We start from the raw sequence: 21,556 nt of genomic DNA, 5'->3' as shown, positions 1-21,556 counted from the left end.
ATTTTAAAGTGTATGCTGAACTTTTATTTATATTACTCAGCTCTAAGACTCTTATGTCTTGTTTAGTTTGAAACTAAGTTCCGAACTCGATTAGTTAGTCTTATTTTTTAATTTTAATAAAAAACTTTTATTTACATTACTCAGCTTCAAGACTCTTAGGCGTTGTTTAGTTTGAAACTAAGTTCCGAACTCGATTAGTTAGTTTTATTTCTTAATTTTAATTTATTAAAGAATAAATTTGATTAGATATAAAAATAATAAAAAAATATTTAATTATCGAACCGGTTCATTCCGAGATTTCTAAACATAAAGCAAACATGGCTTTAAAAATTGAGATATTACTCTAATCCTAATATAACTGAAAGATTTGAATATAAAATTCTCAATATAAAATAAAATAATATATATCTAATTATTGTACTTAATATCTCTAAGTACAATTTCGAATCGGATCAAACTTGTTCATAACATAAAAATAAGAAAATATATATATATATATTTTATAGTTTGGTCAGATTTTAAACTGTATTTGTGAACTTTTATTTACATCACTTAGCTCCAAAACTATTAGGCCTTCTTCGGTCAAACCAAAGCTCGAAATCGATTAGTTAGTATTATTTTTTAGTCTTAATTTGTTAAAGAATAAATTTAATTAGATATAAAAAAGTAAATAAAAATTTAATTACTGAACCAGTTGTTCAGCAAACAAAGCCTTAATAAGGATTGAGATATTAACCCTAATCCTAATATAACTAAAAGATTTGAATATAAAATTCTCAATATAAAAAATAAAATAATCTTTATTATCATAATGAATCTCCATACTTTTTTTTTTTTCTCAAAAAAAGAATAAAAATAAAAGTTTGTATTTTTCTCAAAGAAGAAAAGAAAAGGAATAACTTTTGCATAAAAAGATGATGTATTTTGTCTACATACGAAGCATATACTCCATGCGTATACTCGACCGTATGCGTTTCCGAGCCATCGAGCGAAGAAGACTCCTTCGACACCCCCCCCACCTCTCTCTTCTTCGTTCCACTTCCCTCCTTTTTTTTTCCTCCCTTTCAAACCCTAGAAAGAGCTCCACCCCTCCGAACCCTAACCAATTCCAGCTATTCCTCACTTCTTTCCTCGCGATATCTCTAATTCTCTTCCTTCTTCGTTCTCCCTTCTCGGTTCCCCCAACGCAACGCCCATTTCTGCCCGTTCGATCCCGTGCCCTAAATCCGCCTGACTTGGCTGCGACTGCAGTCGACTGCAGTGCCAGAACCGACCTCGAATTGCTCCCGGAGGTCCCTTTTCCTACCTTAACGATCATTTCCTGGCCTGAGGAGTGGGGATTTGTCGGAAAGGTGGCAACTTGGTGGTTCCTTTCTTCGCTTGCTTGGAACTAGGGCATCCCCTGGGCAAGAGAGGAGTCGCGTTCTTACGTTTTCTAGGGCAGCTTCGGCAAGTGGTTTGGTGTTTCGGGTCTCGAGCTTCTAGGGTTTCCTTTTCTTAGACCTGTTTTTTGAATTGGGTGGTATTCCATTTTGAGTTGGTTCGTACAGTTGCTCTATTGGAACATGAGGTGAATTGTGAGCCCTAGTGCTCGCGAAGTGATTTGGAGCTTCTGAGTGATCGAAAGTGCGATTATTAGTTGGTTTTGAGTGCAATGGTGGTGGTATGAGCGGGGGAGTGAAGTTGGTGTTTGTAAGGGAGATGAAGTGGATATGAGTAGGTTGTCATTTAGGCCTCGTCCCCTTGACATCCACAAGAAGCTACCAATCGTCAAATCCATCAAAGAGTTCGAGGATGATGAGGCACCGAGCACTGGAGCTTCCACCCGCAACTCCCAGCTGCAGCGCCTCGCTGTGGAAGCTGACATTGAGGTGATACACGTACCGACTTCAGCATTTCAGTGTAATTTGGCTAGCTGTAATAGTGTAGTTGACTAACATCATGTTGAATCATGTGCTCTGCCGCTGCTTCTTGCTGAATTTTATTTCTTAATGAAGGTCGTTGGGAAGCTATACTCGTGCTATACGAGTCATTTGCAGAAATAATTTTACTTAAGTGGGATTTCTGGACAGGTGGCTTTTGCCACATGTTTGCCTAACTGTTCATGTTCTTCTGCTAGTTTATGGTTTGCTCTCTAGAGAATCAGGTTTAAAGAACCATTATTCATGAATGCAAGAGCAGTTTGTTATGGTGCTTGGCCCTTTTGTCATCTTCTATAGGCTCTTCATAGTGCTGAGAGGATTGAGTATATATATTTTTTTATTCATGAATGCAGAAGTAGTTTTCCTCTTCTATCATTTTTAATCAGTCTTTCATAGTGCTGATAAGAAAGGAATAAGTAATCAAGATGTGCATAGAAATTTAAGATATGAGCTTACTTTTTCATTTGCAACTCATCCTGCTTTGTTTGTTAACAATTTTAGTATTACTTTTTCATCCACTCAATGGCTAATTAGTGCAAAGAGCTAGTTCACATGTCCACTTAATTGAAGCATACGAGCCATAAGAAGTTGCTTTGTCTAGTTGTTTCCGCTGTGTAGCTTTTATGCTATTTTTGAAATTTGCATAACATTCTTTGGGCATTTTGATAGTAAGAATTTGGAATCGTGCAGAATATCTTAAATTTTGGATGCTTATTGCTTGCCTTGTTCTCATGAATGGTGAATTCTTTTGTTGGACTATGAAATTTGATTTATACCTTTATCTCAAACAAATGCTCTTTGAAGTCATTGCCATGTTACTTTTGCAATCTTACAGGTGCATCCAGCTCCTCCAAAGAAAAATTCTCAAGAGATACCTACTCCTCAGTTCAGTGTTGTGGATACTTATGAAAGAGATTATTCTCGCACCTTTGCACAACCTACATCATATTTACGAGGAAGAGGAGGTTTGTCGCAACTGTCTCTGGAAGATTAGTTATCTTTAATAATACAAATCTAATGATACTTTGTCTAACTATTGATTATCTTTTGCAGCCAGGGCTGAGATTGGTGAATTTGTTGAGTATGATGTGGACAATGAGGACGAGGACTGGCTTGAAGAGTTCAACCATGAGAGAAAGATTCTTCCAACTGAAAAGTAACCTGATTTCTGAATGTATATTTGTAAAAATGTGTTTCAGCATAAGCCGCATGTTGTGCTTTCTATATGTACTTCTAGTTGCCAAGTTGGAAACTTTATTTTTATACTAAAAAAAAAATCCTATTTGCTTCTACACTCCTCAAGTTCTGGTATTTTGTGTACTGTATACCCTTCAGAACCTTTCATATTTGCATAGATACTTCTCAAAACTCTTTTTGAACAGATGCCACTCAAAGCTAATTGTTAGTTAAACTATGAGCCTTTTGGAAATAAAAACACAAAATACCCATTTTTTATATATGTATACATCTCTGTTAAAGGCATTTACATCTTCTGTAATTAAATATTATGTATTTTAACTCTAGATTCGAGCGCTTTTATTCTTACTCATCTCTATTTTCTATTTTCTGTTTTCTTCTTTCCTCTTTCTAATCTCACTTTATCTCATTATTCTTAGTAACTACTGCTTACTTCACAAACTGAAGTTCTTCATACATTTCGCATATTTGTACCTTTCCCTTTTGTCATTAAGTATTATAGAAATTTTTGTTTCTTCGATTCAGATTTGAGATCCTTCTGTTCAAGTTGGAAGTTTTGGATCATAAAACTCGAGAAAGAGCTGGAGTCATAACACCCACTTTCGGATCACCTGTTCCTGTCCTTTTGCAGATTGATGCTGCTATGGAGGTGAATAGTTACCTCTTTGATAATTTATTAGTGTTATGTAGCACACAATTTATTCTGGCAATGGCTGGATTTTATTTTATATTATATATAACACTAAATAAATCTCCTAATTATTGATGTTAGTTTCAATGGAAATAAAACAACACAAGGGTGCAAATCCTATTTATTTAAGTTTGTTGATGTATGTCAAAATATGTTTGTACTTCTAAGTAAGGACATCTTGTTTTAAACATTACAATCATCTTTCTAAATATTACTTCAAGAGCTCTTTTTCATCCTTCGTTTTATTCACAATAATGATTGATGCACAAATGGTCGCACTAGATGGATATTGAAAATTTGAGATCATTATAAAGACTTTACAAGTAGGCATAGTTTTTCTAAGATTGCTATGATGATACATTTGATTTGACTTTTGCACGATTTGCAAATCATTTGATAAAATCTGACTGTCTATTTCTAATGTTGCTAAAACTCTAGAGTAAGACAAATTAGCATGTTAATGCAGAAACTGGCCTTTGCAATTTTAATGCATTTTGTTTTTTGATTGACAATAATGGGATCTAGTATTCACTGCATATATAAAATTATGTGCATAGCAAAATGTGCATTAGTTATAGAAAATATATGCACTCAGTTTTCAAAAGTCCAATCTTGTCAATTACAAAATATCTGCAATTAAATTGTAAAAGACCCACACAGAAACACATTTGGTAGTGAATCTTAAACTGTAAGGCTTGATTTTACTGTATAAATTGATCACATTGGAAAATATGCTTAATTTTGTTTAATCATTTTGTTGAATCTTACAGTTACTATATTTGCAGGCTTTACAATCCTTGTCTGTACGGTTTGCAGTTTTTCAGTCTGTATATAGTTATTGGAAAGCAAAGGTATGCTTTATATTACTATTACTCTAGGCTAACTTGTATATCTTCTTTTTGAATATCATGCAAACCTTGTTCAAAACCTATACCTTTGGTTTGTTTGGTTTTGTTATGCAACAAAATTTACTTTCATTTGTTGCGAATTTGTGGTAATCCTGCTTTTAAATTTGGTACTGGATATATGTGATGCTTTATCTATCTTTTTATATTTTTCTATCTTATCAGCGAGAGCGATGGCAGAAGCCTATTCTGCGGCGGTTGCAGGTTAGGTTCTTCACCTTGATTGTAGAATCATATTTATAGTTTGTCTTTTCTCCTTAGATAGATTGTATGTTGGTTGTTTTGGCGTTGCTTGAGTATGTTGATTATGTATTATGTGAAATTCAGTTTTTTTGTTTTTCCTATTAGTACACGCTTTACAATTGCTCTATAGAATCAACTCCCGGTAAGGACCACCAATGCTCTTCAAGGTTCAAAGTTATTTTGCTTACGAGGAAACGATATGTTTCATAGCTTCTGTTGATGAAGTTTCAGATTTTTTTTTTTTCAGTTTCATTTCTTTTAAACAATAAAAGATAAAAAAGTTGAAAATTCTTTTGGAGTTAAGGTTTTGAAAATCGGAATCGGTCATACTCATATCGGCCGCTCATATCGAATCAGACTATTTATTAAGTACGTAAAATTTTAAATATTATCTAAAAATATAGTTTTTTTTATTTTAGAAAAAATGAAGACAAAATAAGAAAATAATAATTACTCATATATGTAGCTGAAAACTAAAAAAAGTATTTGTCCAAAGATTATCTTTTGGTGCCATTTTAATTTTCAACGGAAGGCCGTAAACCAAACCTAAACTGAGATCAGATTCAAAATATAATTCATAATGAAAGGCAATGTAATCCTAAATTTTTAGTCTCTCCCTCTAATAACTCTTTAACTCTATACTTATCTCTATAGTCTCTAATCTACTGCTGCAGAATTGAGATGACACTTTATCATCATAGAGAAAAAGAGGGGTTATTGAAACTTAGAGAGTGGGTGAGAGAGAAAGAGAAAAGAACTTAAAAAAGAAGACCAAAATAAAAGAAGAAAATCAGCTGCTGCTGCAGAGAGTTTGAGTGGGAAAGAGAGATAAAGAGAAGAATTAAAAAAAACTTCTATGGCGCAAGCTGAGAAAGGCTTTGGTGTTAGAGAGTGGGGGAGAGAGGGAGAGAGAGAGAGAGAAAGAGAGAAGACACATAAAAAAAACTAGATGTTGCAGAGAGACTAAGTTAGAGAGAGAGAGGAGAAAAAATTGCGGTAGCACAAGTTGAGAAAGACGATTCAATTCGAGAAAGGGAGAATAAAAGCAAGAATTTTTTTATGCTTCTGCAACGAAGAAGAGAAGAGAGAGAGAAACAAAGGAAATAAAATAAAATAAACTATACCCAAGGTTGCCAGAGTTTTTGTCGGATCTGTGTCGACAGAGTTTGAAGGATGTCGACCGGAGTCAGATCTACATCTGAGAAGCACCGGTGCTTTGGTTGAGAGAGAAAAAATTGGAAATTGGAGGAAGAAGACAATGGGGACATCAAAAAATTGATGTCCATGGGTCGGATCATAGCGGATTCGACTGTTTGGGCCCAAATCGGTCAATCCTAACCAGGTATCGTCCAATACCCACCCGAAACTAGTCAATTGACTAGTTGTAGACCCAAATTGGGATCTGCCGATCTGATTTAGGATCGACCAATCTTGGGGACCTTGTTAAGAGCCATTCTTAAATCTTAATCTGTTAGAAAAGTTAGTAAATTACATGAAAATTTTTAACAAGAATGGAGACGGAGCATTGCATGACGTATAACAAGTAATAACATTTTAATATTATACTACGAAGTCAATATCAACCGTCAGGTGCAATAAGTCCATGTCAAGACATAATTTGTATTTGCATTATGCAAGTAGGCAACTATGGCATAGGGGGTGCTTCCAAATTCCCCACTTCCTTGCTTCTCTCCACCTTGCTCGAGGGAGAAAAAAACCGAAAGGAGGAGCTGAGTGCATGGATCATGGAGATTGCCGGAGAAGAAAATAGAGAGAGAAAGAGAGCTTGCCACCACCGGAGATGAATATTGGAGAGAAGAAAATAGAAAGAGAGAGGACCACCGGTGGGATTTAATGTGTCGGCTAGGTCACAGGACAGAAAAAAAAAGTGAAGGGTCACGAGCTCACTCTGTCTATTACCAGAAATTTTAACTTAGGTAATCGGGTCAGATCTGGGTTAAAGGGTTCACAGCAAACAAGATCCATTTCAGATGAAACTAGCACGTTTTGGCCTATAGTTACGCCCAATTTTGTTATTTCTTCCCATTTCGGTTGGCTTTTTGGATCACTTCCAGCCAATCATCGATTTATTTCGGCCAAGAGTTCAAACCGTGGTGCTTTTGACTAAAGGTTCGTTCAAGACTTCCAAGTAAACTATCAGCACATGCTCTACCACGTTTCATCAAGCAAATACATGCTGTACAATCTAAAGCTGTTACTGTTTTTACCTGCTTTGGTAGTGTAGGAAGAACTTTCCTTTACATGACTTTGGACAGATTCACCTGTACTTCTGAAACCTTCCAGCTAATTATCTGATTTTCCTTTTGCTGGCTCACCTGAAATTCTTTTGCAATATATATGGTTTTCCTGTCCTGTCAGAGTCTATTCCTAGAAAAGCTCTTTCTAGATGGCTTACTCTGCATTAAAAGCTTATCCTACTATTAGGGCCTCTCAGGATGCCAGAACAGACTGTTCCATTGATAATTCTCGAATAATTTTCTGAGGCCTTTTTGAGAGGCAACATAAGAAGGAACGTGGAAGTTCACACTCAGTATATTTTAATCTTGATTAGTGGTTTTAGGGCTAGGACAATTCAAGCAAGTCCTTCAGTGCTTAAAGTTTTGTTAAGTTTTGTAGAGTTTTGTTCATTGGAGAAGAGGTACAAACATATAAAAATTCTTTCCCCCAAAATTTCATATTCATTCAGATGAATAAAGTGTAATGACACTTGGCACTCAGCAGAGTGTATGTTGGACAACACATGCTATGCTAAATCAAGGCATGTCAATTGACCTGTGTATCATGCATCAGCTTGTTTTCTATTGTACCTTGCCAGCCCAATATGGAAGTCACCATAGGCTTGCTGTGAGCCAATGCAGTACATGCCGGTTGGCTTGCCCTGTGCTACTTAACATAGAAATCCTTATAGTTAATTGGATTCCTTCTCATCCTATCTATTTACTAGTTACTACTCAATGTTCAGCTTGTTATCAATTTCATAGTTCCTTTTGGTTTCATGCTATTCAAAATACTTACTGTTAATTTGATGTTTCTGTAGCCTCCACCACCAGTCAATGATACAAATCCGTACAATGTGTTTAGACCGAGGGAAAAGGCTCCCCGTCTGCACACAAGAAGGGTGAGGGTTATAGCTAATTGCAAATGGTTATCTAGGAAGTATTTGAAGATAGTGGACAATCATTTCTTTACAGTCTCTACAATATTGTGTGCAACACAGTATTGTTTGTTTTAATTCTAACTCGTTTTGTCTTTTCAGATGCAAAGGAGAGAAAATAATGTCCATTCGTTTGAAAAACTTCGCCTGGTAAAGTCATTGGTCCCTATAGCACTATCCTTACTACTTTAGCTGCTTATGTTAGTGCATAAATGGAGTAGAGTTTGCTTCTCATGTCAATGCGGTTGCTTGCTTCTCTTCTGAATGAAGTGAATAAATTTTTTAAGAGAACTATTTGTTATAGTATTTACCTTTTTCTGCCATTATCATGTGCCCCAGATCTAAGAAACCAAGACATCACATGCATTTAATGATTACTGCTCATCTAGAAATTTTACTGGCTGTGTAACTTTTTTGACAATATATTGGGTTTCCTAATTTCTAAAGTTAATGTGTTTGTTTTTTATCCTACTTACATTTGATGTACATCATACATTTATAGGGTAGCCAGCATTGTAATCTGTATAGTTCTTTCTATTTGGTATAGGACTCCATATAAGATGGAATTATTATGTACTTGTCAGTAGCGACCCTTCAAGTTAGTATGTTAAAAGCAAACCTGTTCAAAATACAGAGTTGATGAGAAAATTTTAAAGTAACTGTCAAGATTACCAATTTTCCTGAAGCATATTCCTTATTATGAAGTTAGATGCTGATTCAGATGCTTTTCTATAAGAAAGCAAGAAATTAGGTAAAATAAGGGAAATACATTTTATTGAATCAGTTCTATTTGAACTTGAAAAGAGGTTTTTATTTTTTAATCGTTACTAGTTAATTCTCACACGTTAAATATCACAACGGCACATAGAAGAAATGGACCACTTTTCCTTTCATATATTATGTGATTGTTATTTATTTTATGTGTACATTGGAAGTGTAATCATAGTCAAATCCTCTTATGACCTGAAATTAATCAGAGTCTGATAAATAGTATTTGAAGAACAATGAAAGGAGAATTAGCATTGCTGGGAAATGGGAATATTTCTGCCATCTCATAAAATCTTTGGACAAGTGAAAAGGATTATGAGTGATGCCTTTTGCAATTAATAATACCATATAATTTTTATAATGTCATGGAATGATTTCTATAATTCCAAAATTCATCCTCAATCAATCTCCAAAATTTCAATGTCTAGTTAATATCACCTCATGTGATCTTTGGATTAACTATAGTTTGCTATGTCTATAGGTAGGATTCTTAAGGTAGATCAAAATAGAAAATGGAAGAAAAGTTTAGAAGGTCTAGATTGTTCTTCAAGCTATTTTCTTCCCTTAATCTTAAGCTGATTTAATGATTTAATCCCATAGAGTTGAGTTAGAGAGCTCGTTATAGAATGTTTGATGGACTGTAATAAGTAGTGGTTTGTGTCATTGTGCAGGTCAGCACCAGATTGTGCCTCAAACTGCATCATATGATGGATTGTAATATTGTATCACAGATTGTTATCCTTTTGATTTCTTTTCATGTGAATGTCCTTAGAGTCTATGATAGTACAGGAATTCTTTATAACCTGAATGATATATGACTTGGAAACTATTATTTGTTAACACCATATACAGTCTTCTTTTTTATGCCTTGATTATTAACAAAACCCGCCTACAATTGTGTAGATGCTGCATAGGGATCTGTATTACATTTATTACAATGTTTTGCTTCGGGCAATTCCATCATTGCCTTGCACAGTCTAAAGAAATAGAAAATCATTAGGATGCACTGATACACCCATGAGTGGGAGGATGATCCAGCTACCACATCAAAATAGACAAGGAAGACGATTAAGCCTACCATATATACTTAGGGTTCATTATGCTCTTTCTTGATCATGAACTAGCAATGCACAGTTAGTTAGGACATTTTGATCTAACTTAGATCTGAATGAATTATCAGAATTTGAGAGTAAATTGTGCCTTGGGTTGCAAAACTAGCCCCTTGAAGATGAATTAGTGTTCTTACAAATTGGTCGATTCTCCACTCAAGTGAACTAATTGACCTTGATAATCTAGTGGCTTTCTCTGTTTACGTGGATGAAGTACTTTGCCATAGCTAACTGTGAGGACTGAGAACCTAGAATATTTTTGTTCCCCTGAAAATATCCAAGTGTCATACTGCAAAATCTTACTTGCTTTTGTCAACATTAAGGGTGGATTGGACCCTTATTTAACTAGGTGAGTTACACTTACAGTCTAGGAATTAGGACCAGCTAAGCCAGCCCAACCCTCAAACTAAAGAACTAGGAAGACCCAGGCCCATCTAAGTTACTCCATTCTGCTATAACAAAGGTTTTGAATATATAATCTCAGTAAAAAAACAGTAGAAAATATTCTGACAAATTTGTATAAAACACAGTGAGTGTAGGCACGACTGGCATATATAGTGTATAAGTGCTTACCCAGATATAGTTTCTTAGCCCTGTGTACCTACTAGCAACTCTGCCTCTTCTTCTATACTAGCTGAAAATTTAAAAAGTCCTGTATAGACCAGGTCTGCCGTGTGTTCGTAAAGGTCAGTAATTGTCACCTGTAGTCGATATGGCTGCTCTAGGTTATACTGGGAACACCGCAAGAGTGATCACAAATGATCAGCAGCTGCAGCTGGTGTCTGATCTTGGTAATTTGATGCTATCTGGTGCATGACATGCCAAGCATACTTAGTTTAACTGCAAATCTTGTTTATTGTGTTGGATCAGGTTTCTTTAACTAGACATTGTTCAAACCTGAACTGTCTTCAAGTACGCGATTAGATCCATGCCGAGAACTTACCAGTTAACGATAGTGCGATATGGACTAAGTAAAACAAAATCTTGAAGGTATTCAGTAGAGGAAATGAAAAAAAAGAAAATCAAGGAAGTGTGAGTTTGATAGCTTGAAGCATTTTCAGTGGATAAGATGGCTAGCTCTAGCTTATTAATCATTCCTTCAATAAAAGTTTTGGCTCTTGGGAGTCTCTTTGTAGGATACTTGGCTGCATCTCCTTTTTCTTTGTTCTAATGAAGGCAAGTGGGTTCAGCAATTGACCACTGACTGAGGGTAAATGGCAGTGGTCCGCTGGCAAGCTTGTTCTGATCTTGGATGCAGTATATTGGAATCTTGAAGCACCACCGGTAGCGCTACCACGCGTGCGCCTGTGGTGCGGTAAGGCACCACCCTGGAGACCAGCAACTAACTCCGGCATTTCAGCTTAGTTATCGTCGTCAAGCCACAACTTTGATGTCTAGCTTCCCGAGTGATAGACGGTTCCCATCCCCCAGATCAATGAAGCAATGGAGAAGCCAGTTTCTTCTTCCAAAGAACTGGAAGCGAAATGCTATTAGCTGTGTTTGCTTGTAAATGAGGCAAAATATTAAGTGAGAGCCTATTTATTCTTGTTTTTGTGCATTATGAGACCTTTTTCTTAATATACGTGAAAGATTAAAACTCTCCGTAGGAATATTCGCAAGCACTGGTTTATGGCTTTATTCGTGATCAGCATGAACTTCTGGTTCTTGGTCATAAACATCAATATGTAATTTTGTGCTGGTCATCAGGGTTGTCAAGTGATGTATTATTTACTTGGCTTATTTGGATCTGTTGAGACAAAATAACAGGAACTATGCCAAGGAGCTGCTGATTATAATTTTACTACCTACTAGTAGATGCATAGAGGTCAAAATTGAAGATTGTTTTTCAATCCACAATACAAATAATTCCATCTAAATGTATTATATCAACAAAAGCCATAAATTCTTTACATCTGTGTACAGTAATAATAGATCAATAATTCAATATTGATCTCTATGCTATGATGCAAAAGTTAAGGTAGCACATCCTCGGTTGTCACACCTCTGGGAGGCCAGTCTTTCACTTCTTTCCTTATCATCTTTGGTTGATATTGTTCATTTTGTAATGCTTTTGGTAGAAATTTTATGATTAGAGAAAAGAAATATGCAATGTTTGATGTTTCTCATTGTCATGAGTGAACTTCTGCAGTGTGAAATGGAGCACTTATTTTCTCATCTAGTTTTTAAATATGATCTTGATCTTGAGACATTCATGAGAAGTACATCTCAGTAGTATTCTGATATTCTGTTTCTGGTTAAAATATAATGAATTCTACTTTATGATGAGTTGCTTATTGTCTGTCAAATTCTTCATCAGGTAAGGCGCAACTTTGACCAGGCAAAGATACTACTGGAGGCTTTGATTAAGGTTTTCTTTTGAACAAAGACTAGTTAATCCTCACAAGTTAGTTTACTTTGGAATGATTATTCAGAAGTGAAAATAATTGTACTCTTGCAGAGAGAAGAGAAGAAGCGAGAGGTAATGGAGTGCGAGGTCAACCTTCAACGAATTCAGATAAAATATACTGTAAGCTCCACAACTGCACTCTTTTTTGTTCTAAAACTAGTAAACTTTAACCCACAGTGAAATTCAATTCATTGTTAAATGCTATTTGTTATGGTGTCTCTATTTTCTGTCTATCCTGCAGGACCTGCACTGTTCCCATATAAAGATGTAGACTTCATCAAATACTAAAAACTGTTAGCTTTGAGATAGCTTTGCATCTTATATGTTAACTTAGTTTGACGAATACACTTACTGTGTTATGGTGCAGTAAGAAGGTTGTTAAGGAGATTCTGATATTTTTCACTCGATCCTCCAGTCCTTGTTCCTTTTGGTCTGTCTAATGGCTAGATCAAATCACTGTTTTGAAAAGTGGAAAAGGCGGCCGCCATGGCGGGGCGGTGCACCGGCTGCCTCGCCATGTTGAAAGGCGTCGGCAAAAGGCGGCCAAGCGCCTTGGCGGGCTGCTTAGGCGCTAAATAGTGCAAGGTGGGCCGCCTGGCCCGACTTGGCGAGCTAGCGCTTCGGCCCGCCAAGTCGAGATGCGGTTATTAGTGAGCGGGTCGGGTTTTATAGCGGACTGGGTTTAATAAAACTAACCAATTTAGAGGAGTTAATTGCTAATTGCTTTATGAATTATTAAATTAAGATTATAGAGAATGAATTTTTTTTCACTGTCATGCATTATTAATTGGGGGAATTACTAATTGCCTGCTATTTAAGTATATAATTTCTGATTAGAGTATTTTGAAATGTGATTCATGTGAATAAACTAGAGTTAGTAAATAGATATCTCAGTTATTTAGTTATCACTAATAAGCAATTAGCTAATGTGATTATGTTATTTAGTGTTTTGGTTTAGTGCACTATTAAAATTTATGTATATATTATACTTATTTATTTATATTAAAAATGCTAGACCGCCTGTCACCCGCTTTGTCGCCCGCCTGCCACCCGCAGCCGCTTTTTAAAACATTGGATCAAATAATGCAGCTTTTGGGGTGTTTGAGTTCACTTTACCAGATTTAAAGGGATAGTAGCTTACTTTGTTATGCTGTCATGAAAAAGGACTCAGTACATTAAATTCAAGAACAACTGATAACATTTAAATATATCCGGACTTGACTCACAAAAGACCTGCTGCTAATTAGGTCTGCAGCCCTAAAATGTGTTGGATTTGACTCTGAGTAATCTGAGAAACAAAAGGTACTTGATTTTGGTTCGTAAAGGACTTGACATTGCAACATGTTGGATGTCGTTGCAGGTCATTAGAAACATATGGGCAAATTTCGAACTAGATTTCAATCTTTTGTCATCTTCATGATACCTTTTCTTAATCCACTTTGGGAATAGGTAGTGTCAAAGGACACAGATAACCAGATTGAGACTATTATTGATTGACGAGATGGGTTGTAGTTTCTACTTTCCAAGAGACCCTTCAGTCAAGATTATCACTTCAACTGTACTTTCATGCCACCGGGCTGCAATTTAGGTAGAATTATTGCGGCAAGAGTTGTTTGCATTATGTTATGCCTATTGATGTCCATAAACATTCATAACAGAACAAGGCTGAGCCCAAGTTTCTAGAAAGAAAACAGACAACTATATAAGGCTATGGTAGGATGATCATCTTCAATTATCACTACTTTCTGATTGTGTTTAATGTTCTCAGAAGTGTAGTTTGTCCTTACATGCACAGATGATTGTCTTCGCAAGCTTTTCTATGAGTCAATTTGCTAATTACATGCTGAGCACTGGAGTTTCCATCGATAGTGGTTTAAACTTTATAGTTATTTAAACTTTCCTTTTATTGTTCTATTTTTGGTGAGGAAACTTCCGTTGGTATATAAAGGCCAACAGTCTTAACTGCTAATCATATATACCTAATGGTATATGTCCTCTATGAGAAAAGTAATTTTGAAAATATCATTAACAATGATATTTCTTAATAAGTTGGCTATTATTTTGAAGCTAGTTAGTCACAAACTTGCAACATATTCTCCTTTTCATGAGGGTCTAATTCAAAGTTGGGACTCCGTCAATGGATGTGACAGATAGGTAGGTTTTAAGCAAAAGAGATCCTTATATTGTGACTGAAGAATACTAGGTCTATGACTAATTACTGTGGTTTTCTCATTTTGAAATATTACAATGTAAAGGAGCTGGTTGTCAAGTTCTTTGCTAGTATACTTGCTACCTTTACATTGTTTTCATTTGTGTGATACTAACTATAAAGTATTTACAGCATGAGGCGCAGCTTGTTGAAGATGGCATCACATTTTCAGGCTTCCAACCAGCTTCCAAGTTTGGGTCAAGTGAAGATGATTACATGGACTCAGATGATGCAACAAATGATCGGACGTATGCTCGTCCTGCTACCATCCATCCTCGATTCTCAGATAGCAAGCTTACAGTCGTTCCTACTGTATGCATAAAGCGAGAGTTGAAAAGAAGACCTCCTCCAAATGGATGGCTGCGCCAGAAGGTAAGCTTCCTTCCTCCATCCTTAACTTTCCATTTCTTCTATTTCTGGGACTCAAGGAGAAACTTTGATTCGTAGAAGTTGTCAGTCATATTGTTGACATGATGTCATACTATGGGAGCAAGTGGATTATATTTTTAGTGTATTGTTTCACTTATTGTATTACTCTGTAATGTTGGCAACAAGTGTAGGACCCAGGAGAGCCAGTCTTGTTATTCACAAGACCGCTGGATCAAGGGAGGTTGGCTGCTGCCGGCATCAAACAGCCGTCAGATCCACCTGTTGAAGATGGTTCAGTTACACCACCGTATCACTTTCATGGAAGGGTTGGGCGAGGAGGGCGCATCATCTTTGATCGTTATAACCCTCTTCTCCAAGCTCCTATCACCCATAGGAGCTCCCCATATGTCTCGCATAATCTCAGACCGCCCCCACCAAATGGTTAAACCAGTGCCTCATGCTGTATTTTGATGAATCAGTTTCAGAGATCAATCCTCTGAGGAGAATATTTGGCTGAAGAACTGATCAACTCTTCGACAGCTCAATTTGTTAGAAAGAAGTCCGAGCATCATGATGTTGCGAAGCTTTGATTGAGGCACATCTGGGGAGGCTGCTTTACAAATTAAGCAAGTGGAACGGGAATGATCTTTGTTGGGAATTTCCTTCGCATTTCATTGTCTCATCATATTGCTTTCCCCATCATTGTACAATTATTTACATTGCAGGTGAAAAGCCAGAGCATTATTTTCCCCAATTTTGTCCTGCTTTTGGCTATGTAAGGTTTAATGTCATGCTCTTATTCTTGATTCATCTTTGAGAGAAAAGAAAAAACTCACTTTATCATTGTTTGTACGGTTTTAGACCGTGTCACGGAAGTTGCCTGAATGCTGGATATGCCACAAACAAGGGCAAAGTTGCATCTGTACTTAGAGATTTCATGGTAAGTGATATTGACCTGTTGGAAATTAGTGATGAGATATTTGGAGTTGTTGGCCGACCATGTTTGCAAAGCATATAGAAGGAGCAAAGATGAAGTTAAAGTGCTCAATTTGGAAATCAGCATTGGAGGTAAGATCGAAATGCCAATTGGCTTCCTTACAATTTGATGCTATGTAATGTCTTTTTTTTCTTTTTCTTTTTGATAAAAATGTGAATCCCTATTAGAAATTTATAGTGATGTTACAAGTTACAAAGTTCACTGTTATGTAATGTGTTGATTTAATTATCTCACCTTTCTTCCAGACGGTTGTATCTAATTGTTTATAGGATTTTGGCCCTATATATCCACTCATGTGGTACTTCATCATACGATTCATATAAGATTGATTTTGGCGAGTTAATTCTAAATAGATGGCTCGATGGAGTTTTCAGCATTGCCTTCTGTAGTGCTTGCATGAGCCAAGAGATTGTGATACTTGGGACATGATATAGAGTTTGATTTCTTGGAATACTTGGTTACTAATAAGTAAATGGGGATGCTAAACAATGACTTAGATGGATCGGTCCGGATTCCAAAGTCGAAATCGGTGTAAAATTTTAGGATAATTTTGTTAAAATTATCCTTGAGTTAACTTTTAACTTAACAACACCCCATAAAATAGATAATATTATTACTTATGCCCCCGTTCAGTGGTCAGTGCAGGCTTAGAGTATAATGCAGGGAAAAAAGGGAAATGTGAGGAAGCATGCATTAAATACAGTATAATGCGATTTATAGAAACTTATTAAGTCTGCAGTATAATAAAATAGTATTTAGTAGTACTGTTTTAATAGATATTTAAGGGTATTTTTATCATTTGATTTAAAACATTTATTATTTTTTAATATTTTAATATTAATTTTATATCACATCAAATATAATTATTACTTATTATACTAATATTGGATTAAATATTAAAATAATTTATACTAGTATTAGCTCTTTTCTTTTAGTATTAAAAATTAGGATAGTTATGTTTATTTCACAGTAATTTCAAGTGAACACAGCCTTTGAGAAAAAATAAAATAAAATATCTAAGATATCTCTTATTTGATATTTTAGACTTTATTTCTCTTGTATTTTATCTAAATATTAAGAAGCTTACTCAATGGTATTAGATGATCTTATACGGTGTTTCAAGGTATTAAAGTAAATTACAGGAGCTAAATGAAAACGATAAAAAGTGTGAATAATTATGACCAACAAAACGTGGGGTTTGAAGGAAAACGGGTCGGATTAACTATCTTTTTAACCGCAAAAGGAAATAACTAACTTTACAACCCAACTAAGTACCCAACTATCCAACCGGACCCGACCCGACCCACTAACAGTGTAACCCTAACAGCTTACCATTAGCCGCCTCCATTTCGCTTCCTCTTCAACCGTCACTCCGTTTCCTCCCCATCGCTGCCGCCCCTGCCACCACCTATTCGCCGGCTTCTCTGGCCTCGTCGCCAACTTTCTCCAGCGCCGCAGCCGCGGGGTCGTCGGTGTTGGGGAGGAGTGTGAAACCATCGATAGGGGAGAGGAACGCGAGCCTGTGGGATTTCGAGGTCCCCTTCTTGCTCCGACGCCGTCAAAGAGGCCTTGTGTTTTGGAAGGAGATTCTTCAATCATTCAGCAGGTATGTGGGATTCATCTGTTTCATGAAATGCCTTAGTTAACATGATTACATTTTGTTTTATTTGATCGTATCTTTGTTTTCCTTCAAAGCCTATGCTGCCGCATTGCTTTTGAGAATTCTTTTCCAATTTGATCCAAGATGTCAGCGCTTTGAATTGGGCAAATGTTCTGGATTGAGATGATTTTAGCTTAATTCTTTCTTTATGTTGTTTGCAATAGGCAGAAATTTAGGTCGTTGTATGCAGACAAAACAATTTTTTTTTCATATCTTCTTTCTCTCCTAGGATTAAGGGTTTAGATGCTAGCTTTGATGACTAATTTTGAGAAAATTTGCAGTTAAATGTTCTTTATATACCCAAAACATCCTATTTTCTTGACCTCTGGCTTTACTCCAATAATCCAGTTTTGAGAAAATTTCTCAGCTTCATGGTTTGTTGCTGTAAATTAGTGTCGAGTACATGTTTTTGACTTAAATGATGCTAATTTTCTTCCTTCAAGAGGAACATCTCTTGTTGTTTTGTTAGGAGGGTTTTCATTCATCTCAGCTTTTTAATTTGCAGCCCTTTATGGATTTCTTTTGGTAATCACTATGAAGGATTTAATAGACATATATTCAACATTGTGTATAACCGGAGAGCACAATCTGTTCTTTTGATATTTCAATTTCCGCTGGTTAAGATGAAAAGCAGATTCCAAATTCTTCTGAATCTGGGTACCATCTTTTATAGGTAATCGTTTCTCCACTTCCAATATTGAAAATTGCAATTTGTTCCCGTCATTTTTATACATAAAGTGCACACATACTCTTGTAAATTCCATTCTTTTAAAAAACTTCCACCTTAACGCATAGGCTCCCGCTTAGATAGAATATAACTAGGCTCCGCTTAAATCCCACTTTGGTGACCGGTCGCCTTAGCATTTTGTATCATAGTTTAGAGTGTAGATTGACTCGGAAATTCAATATTATTGTGCATGTTAATGAATTAGAGGATTCTAGTAGCTTACGGTAGTTCTTAACAAGAATGCATTAGTATATTGTTTAGATTGTATGTATTAGTTTTTACTTCTTCTCTATCTATTATTTATTTTAATTTTAGCTTCTAATCATCTTGAATTTTGGGCTCCCGCCTAGCGTCTAGGCGCTACATGATCCCTTGTCTGCCTATTTGTCGCCTATAATCTCTTAAAATCTTAGTAAATTCTAAGGATGTCTAGTTTACATAGAATGAAGTCTGAAATGTGAAAGGAAGAGGGAAGATATGTCCTGTAAACTCATGATTTGATTTGTTCTCACCTTTTGCATGTTGTTACTATAGAATATGAGATGATTTGAACTTGGATTAGTTCTAGTCTTTCTAATTGTAGGCGATGTAAGAGAATATTATGACTCTTTTGTTCTGGTCATTATCTAGTTTAGTCTAAATATGGTTTAAGATATGTTTTGGCATTCATATCCGATTAAGGTCTGCATTCATATTTGTTTAATATCCAATCCGTATTTGATATGTGTATGTATCCGTTTAAAATTTGATTCATATCTGGTTTATATTTGTATCCATTTAGTTAGGATATGTTTTTAAATTTTGTTATTTGTCTAATATCCATATCTGAATCAGTTTCTTGGAGCAAAAGCATGAATTCGAATATGGGTTTAGCACTATATGATTCGTATCCTATTTGTTTTTCACCCCTAGCCATTGTCCATCAAACCTAGTTTACTTGGTGTAGCAAAAAGATGTAAATAACCACATTTATAAAAAAAAAATCTTAAAGAGGAGTTCGGATATAGTAAGCTCTGATTTGTGCCTGATCAAATGTACCTTAAAAATAGAGAAAGCGTGGAGAGAAATAGGATTTGTTTTCTTAGTATATATATATTAGAGTAAACAATAAAATTGTTGTAAATGTTTTAGCATTTTTTTTATCATTGACTGCATCTAGTTGGGATTATCTTTATTTTTTTGTTTAAGTTTGAAAGGAAAATATATATGGGGTATGTGTATGTCACATCTAATTGGGATGCCTTTTTTATTTGAAAATTTAGGGTGTAAAATGCAGTAAACATATATTGCAAGGGATGAAATGAAAAAAGTTGAAATAACTACACTTAGACCTCTTAAAATATCGTTCGTTTTCACAGATAAATTATTATTCATTTTCACATATATCTCCTTAATCCTTATATTTTTCATGGCACATTAACCTTATTAACTATGTAAAACCTTCGACATGTTATCTGTTTAATTTTTCTAGTTAAAAAAAAAAATCACAACAATTATAGAGTAAGATAGATAGTTGAGAAATTCAAAATGTTACAACTCACAACAAAATAAAGTAGGAGGATCTACGTGAAAATGAGCAATAATTTTAGGGCATTTTGGCGGAATTACCCCCCGGTGGTATTGTTTAAAGCCTTTTCTCTCCTACGATCCCACAAGAACTCCAACTCTAGTGATTTGGCAGCGGTGGCTACTCTCGCCCATTCTCGATTACAGTGTTGGTTTCATAAATTTATCTAACCTTGTTCTAAGGTCATTGCGGGCACTTCTCTTTCTTTTTGGTGCTACTGTTGATTAGACTAAAGATTTTATTTCCTCATTCTTTAATTCCTTTTTTATGATTTTTTCGAATACCAAATTGGAATTTTGATTGAAAATCGATTCCTTTCCTCTGCTGATATGGGTTCTTTCTGTCTTGTAAAAAAGTTTGGACTTTTCTTTCTTTCCTCCCTTTTACAATATATTTTAAGGTTTATATCTGGTTATTTTGTTAAACAAGGTTGGTCGTTTGGTTCATTGTTGTTCTGTTGGGTTTGTTTGACTTTGATTTAGTTGTTTGGTTCATAGTTCGGCATTTTGATTAGAAATTTGTACTAGTGTTGTTCTTCACTCATGAATTTCTACAGGTAGAGAGTACCAAATAGGGATTTTAGTCGACATTCGACAATTGATATTGGGTGTCCTTGTGGATCTTGATTTGTGTGCAGCAAGCAATATCGATTTGTAGTCTGCAATGATGGGAAGAGGTGTTGTTGGGGATAAGTGGTCGCAGAGGATTCTCTGGATGTGTGCAATTGGGACTGCTATAAGTATGTACTTTGTTGTGGATGTCCATATTTTCCAGTCTCAAGAAGAAGACATCTTTCATCCATTTCATCTTTCTTTAATTGTAATTCTGAATTTTGATTTGAAAGGCTTATACTTCGTGGCTGTCGAGAGGCATGCACAGAATAGGCAGCGGATGATGGCTGAAGGTTTGAAGAGTATGGATGGTGCGTCGAGTCAAACCGACGGCCAGGATGTTTGATGTAGATAGGAGACTTCTGGAACTTTACTTTAGAGGTTGCAAGCTAAAAGAAAGAGTTTGAATTTCTTCCTTATTGATCCTAATTGTTAAATTAAATTATTACATGCATTTGTTACGTTTAATATGTAACAGATATTCTTATGAAATGGGAGAAAGATGAACAGGAAACTCTATCACTGCACATTCTGATTGTTATATGTAGAAGAACATTTAGATGAAGACAAGCAACTAGCTTGAGGATTCTTGTAGAAATAAACTTGATTTAGGGAAGAGTGCTTACTATATTGATTTTGAAGGAACCATGTTACATATGTGTTAGCAACTTGGAATCTTGGGACCTTAGGATACTTATATGTCAAAAACTAACCTTTTGGGGAAGTGGAGTGTGTTTATTCCAAGGATTTCATGGAGTATGTTTCCCATGTCGGTGACCGGTGGGATCAAGAGGAAAAGAAAAGAAATAATAAAGGGAAATAAGATGAATTGACTAGAAGCTTGGAGAGGTGGAGAATGTTTTTGAAGAATCTGTTTGTGTTAACATATGAATTAAATTTTTTTTCAGGTAGTGTAGGTTTTTGGCCTGATTTATATGTTGCTTTTGTAATTAAGATTTATACACCCATTTTTATCATCCCCTTCAGACAAATAAATGT

At 35.6% G+C, this 21,556-nt stretch overlaps 2 protein-coding genes across 6 annotated transcripts; both read left to right on the top strand.

Moving 5' to 3' along the window:
* Window positions 1-975: 975 nt before the first annotated feature.
* Window positions 976-16,188, top strand: LOC140794095 (uncharacterized). Of its 2 annotated transcripts, XR_012110058.1 has the most exons (13): window positions 976-1,871; window positions 2,758-2,887; window positions 2,976-3,078; window positions 3,645-3,768; window positions 4,596-4,661; window positions 4,881-4,919; window positions 8,017-8,097; window positions 8,236-8,283; window positions 12,328-12,378; window positions 12,469-12,537; window positions 14,759-14,998; window positions 15,187-15,770; window positions 15,857-16,188. XR_012110058.1 is itself a non-coding variant. In XM_073145958.1 (12 exons), exons 1-12 carry the CDS (start codon window positions 1,713-1,715, stop codon window positions 15,439-15,441), a joined length of 1,365 nt encoding a protein of 454 aa, XP_073002059.1. In that variant the 5' UTR covers window positions 976-1,712; the 3' UTR covers window positions 15,442-16,188. The 2 variants fall into 2 exon arrangements, 1 of the variants encoding a protein (XP_073002059.1); XM_073145958.1 differs by having other exon boundaries at window positions 15,187-16,188.
* An 888-nt stretch (window positions 16,189-17,076) lies between these two features.
* Window positions 17,077-21,071, top strand: LOC140793315 (uncharacterized). Of its 4 annotated transcripts, none has more exons than XM_073144723.1 (3): window positions 17,077-17,598; window positions 20,503-20,685; window positions 20,791-21,071. In XM_073144723.1, the coding sequence occupies exons 2-3, from the start codon at window positions 20,610-20,612 to the stop codon at window positions 20,901-20,903; spliced, it is 189 nt and encodes a 62-aa protein (XP_073000824.1). In that variant the 5' UTR covers window positions 17,077-17,598; window positions 20,503-20,609; the 3' UTR covers window positions 20,904-21,071. The 4 variants fall into 4 exon arrangements, with proteins under 4 accessions (XP_073000824.1, XP_073000823.1, XP_073000826.1 ...); XM_073144722.1 differs by having other exon boundaries at window positions 17,088-17,598; window positions 20,584-20,685; XM_073144725.1 differs by lacking the exon at window positions 17,077-17,598 and adding an exon at window positions 17,611-18,325 and having other exon boundaries at window positions 20,584-20,685.
* Window positions 21,072-21,556: the final 485 nt, after the last annotated feature.

Source organism: Typha latifolia, chromosome 8, assembly GCF_019914945.1.
Source record: "Typha latifolia isolate L0001 chromosome 8, TyphaL0001v2, whole genome shotgun sequence".
Lineage (NCBI taxonomy): Eukaryota > Viridiplantae > Streptophyta > Magnoliopsida > Poales > Typhaceae > Typha > Typha latifolia.
This window is presented reverse-complemented; position numbering and strand designations above follow the sequence as displayed.

What these genes read in the sequence shown, in the direction of transcription:
- LOC140794095 (XM_073145958.1), top strand. Translation starts at nt 1,713, where the DNA reads ATGAGTAGGTTGTCATTTAGGCCTCGTCCCCTTGACATCCACAAGAAG. An exon ending in GAATTCAGATAAAATATACT is followed by an intron (nt 12,538 to 14,758) that starts GTAAGCTCCACA and finishes AAGTATTTACAG; the next exon opens with CATGAGGCGCAGCTTGTTGA. An exon ending in ATGGATGGCTGCGCCAGAAG is followed by an intron (nt 14,999 to 15,186) that starts GTAAGCTTCCTT and finishes CAACAAGTGTAG; the next exon opens with GACCCAGGAGAGCCAGTCTT.
- LOC140793315 (XM_073144723.1), top strand. Translation starts at nt 20,610, where the DNA reads ATGATGGGAAGAGGTGTTGTTGGGGATAAGTGGTCGCAGAGGATTCTC. An exon ending in TGCAATTGGGACTGCTATAA is followed by an intron (nt 20,686 to 20,790) that starts GTATGTACTTTG and finishes TTGATTTGAAAG; the next exon opens with GCTTATACTTCGTGGCTGTC.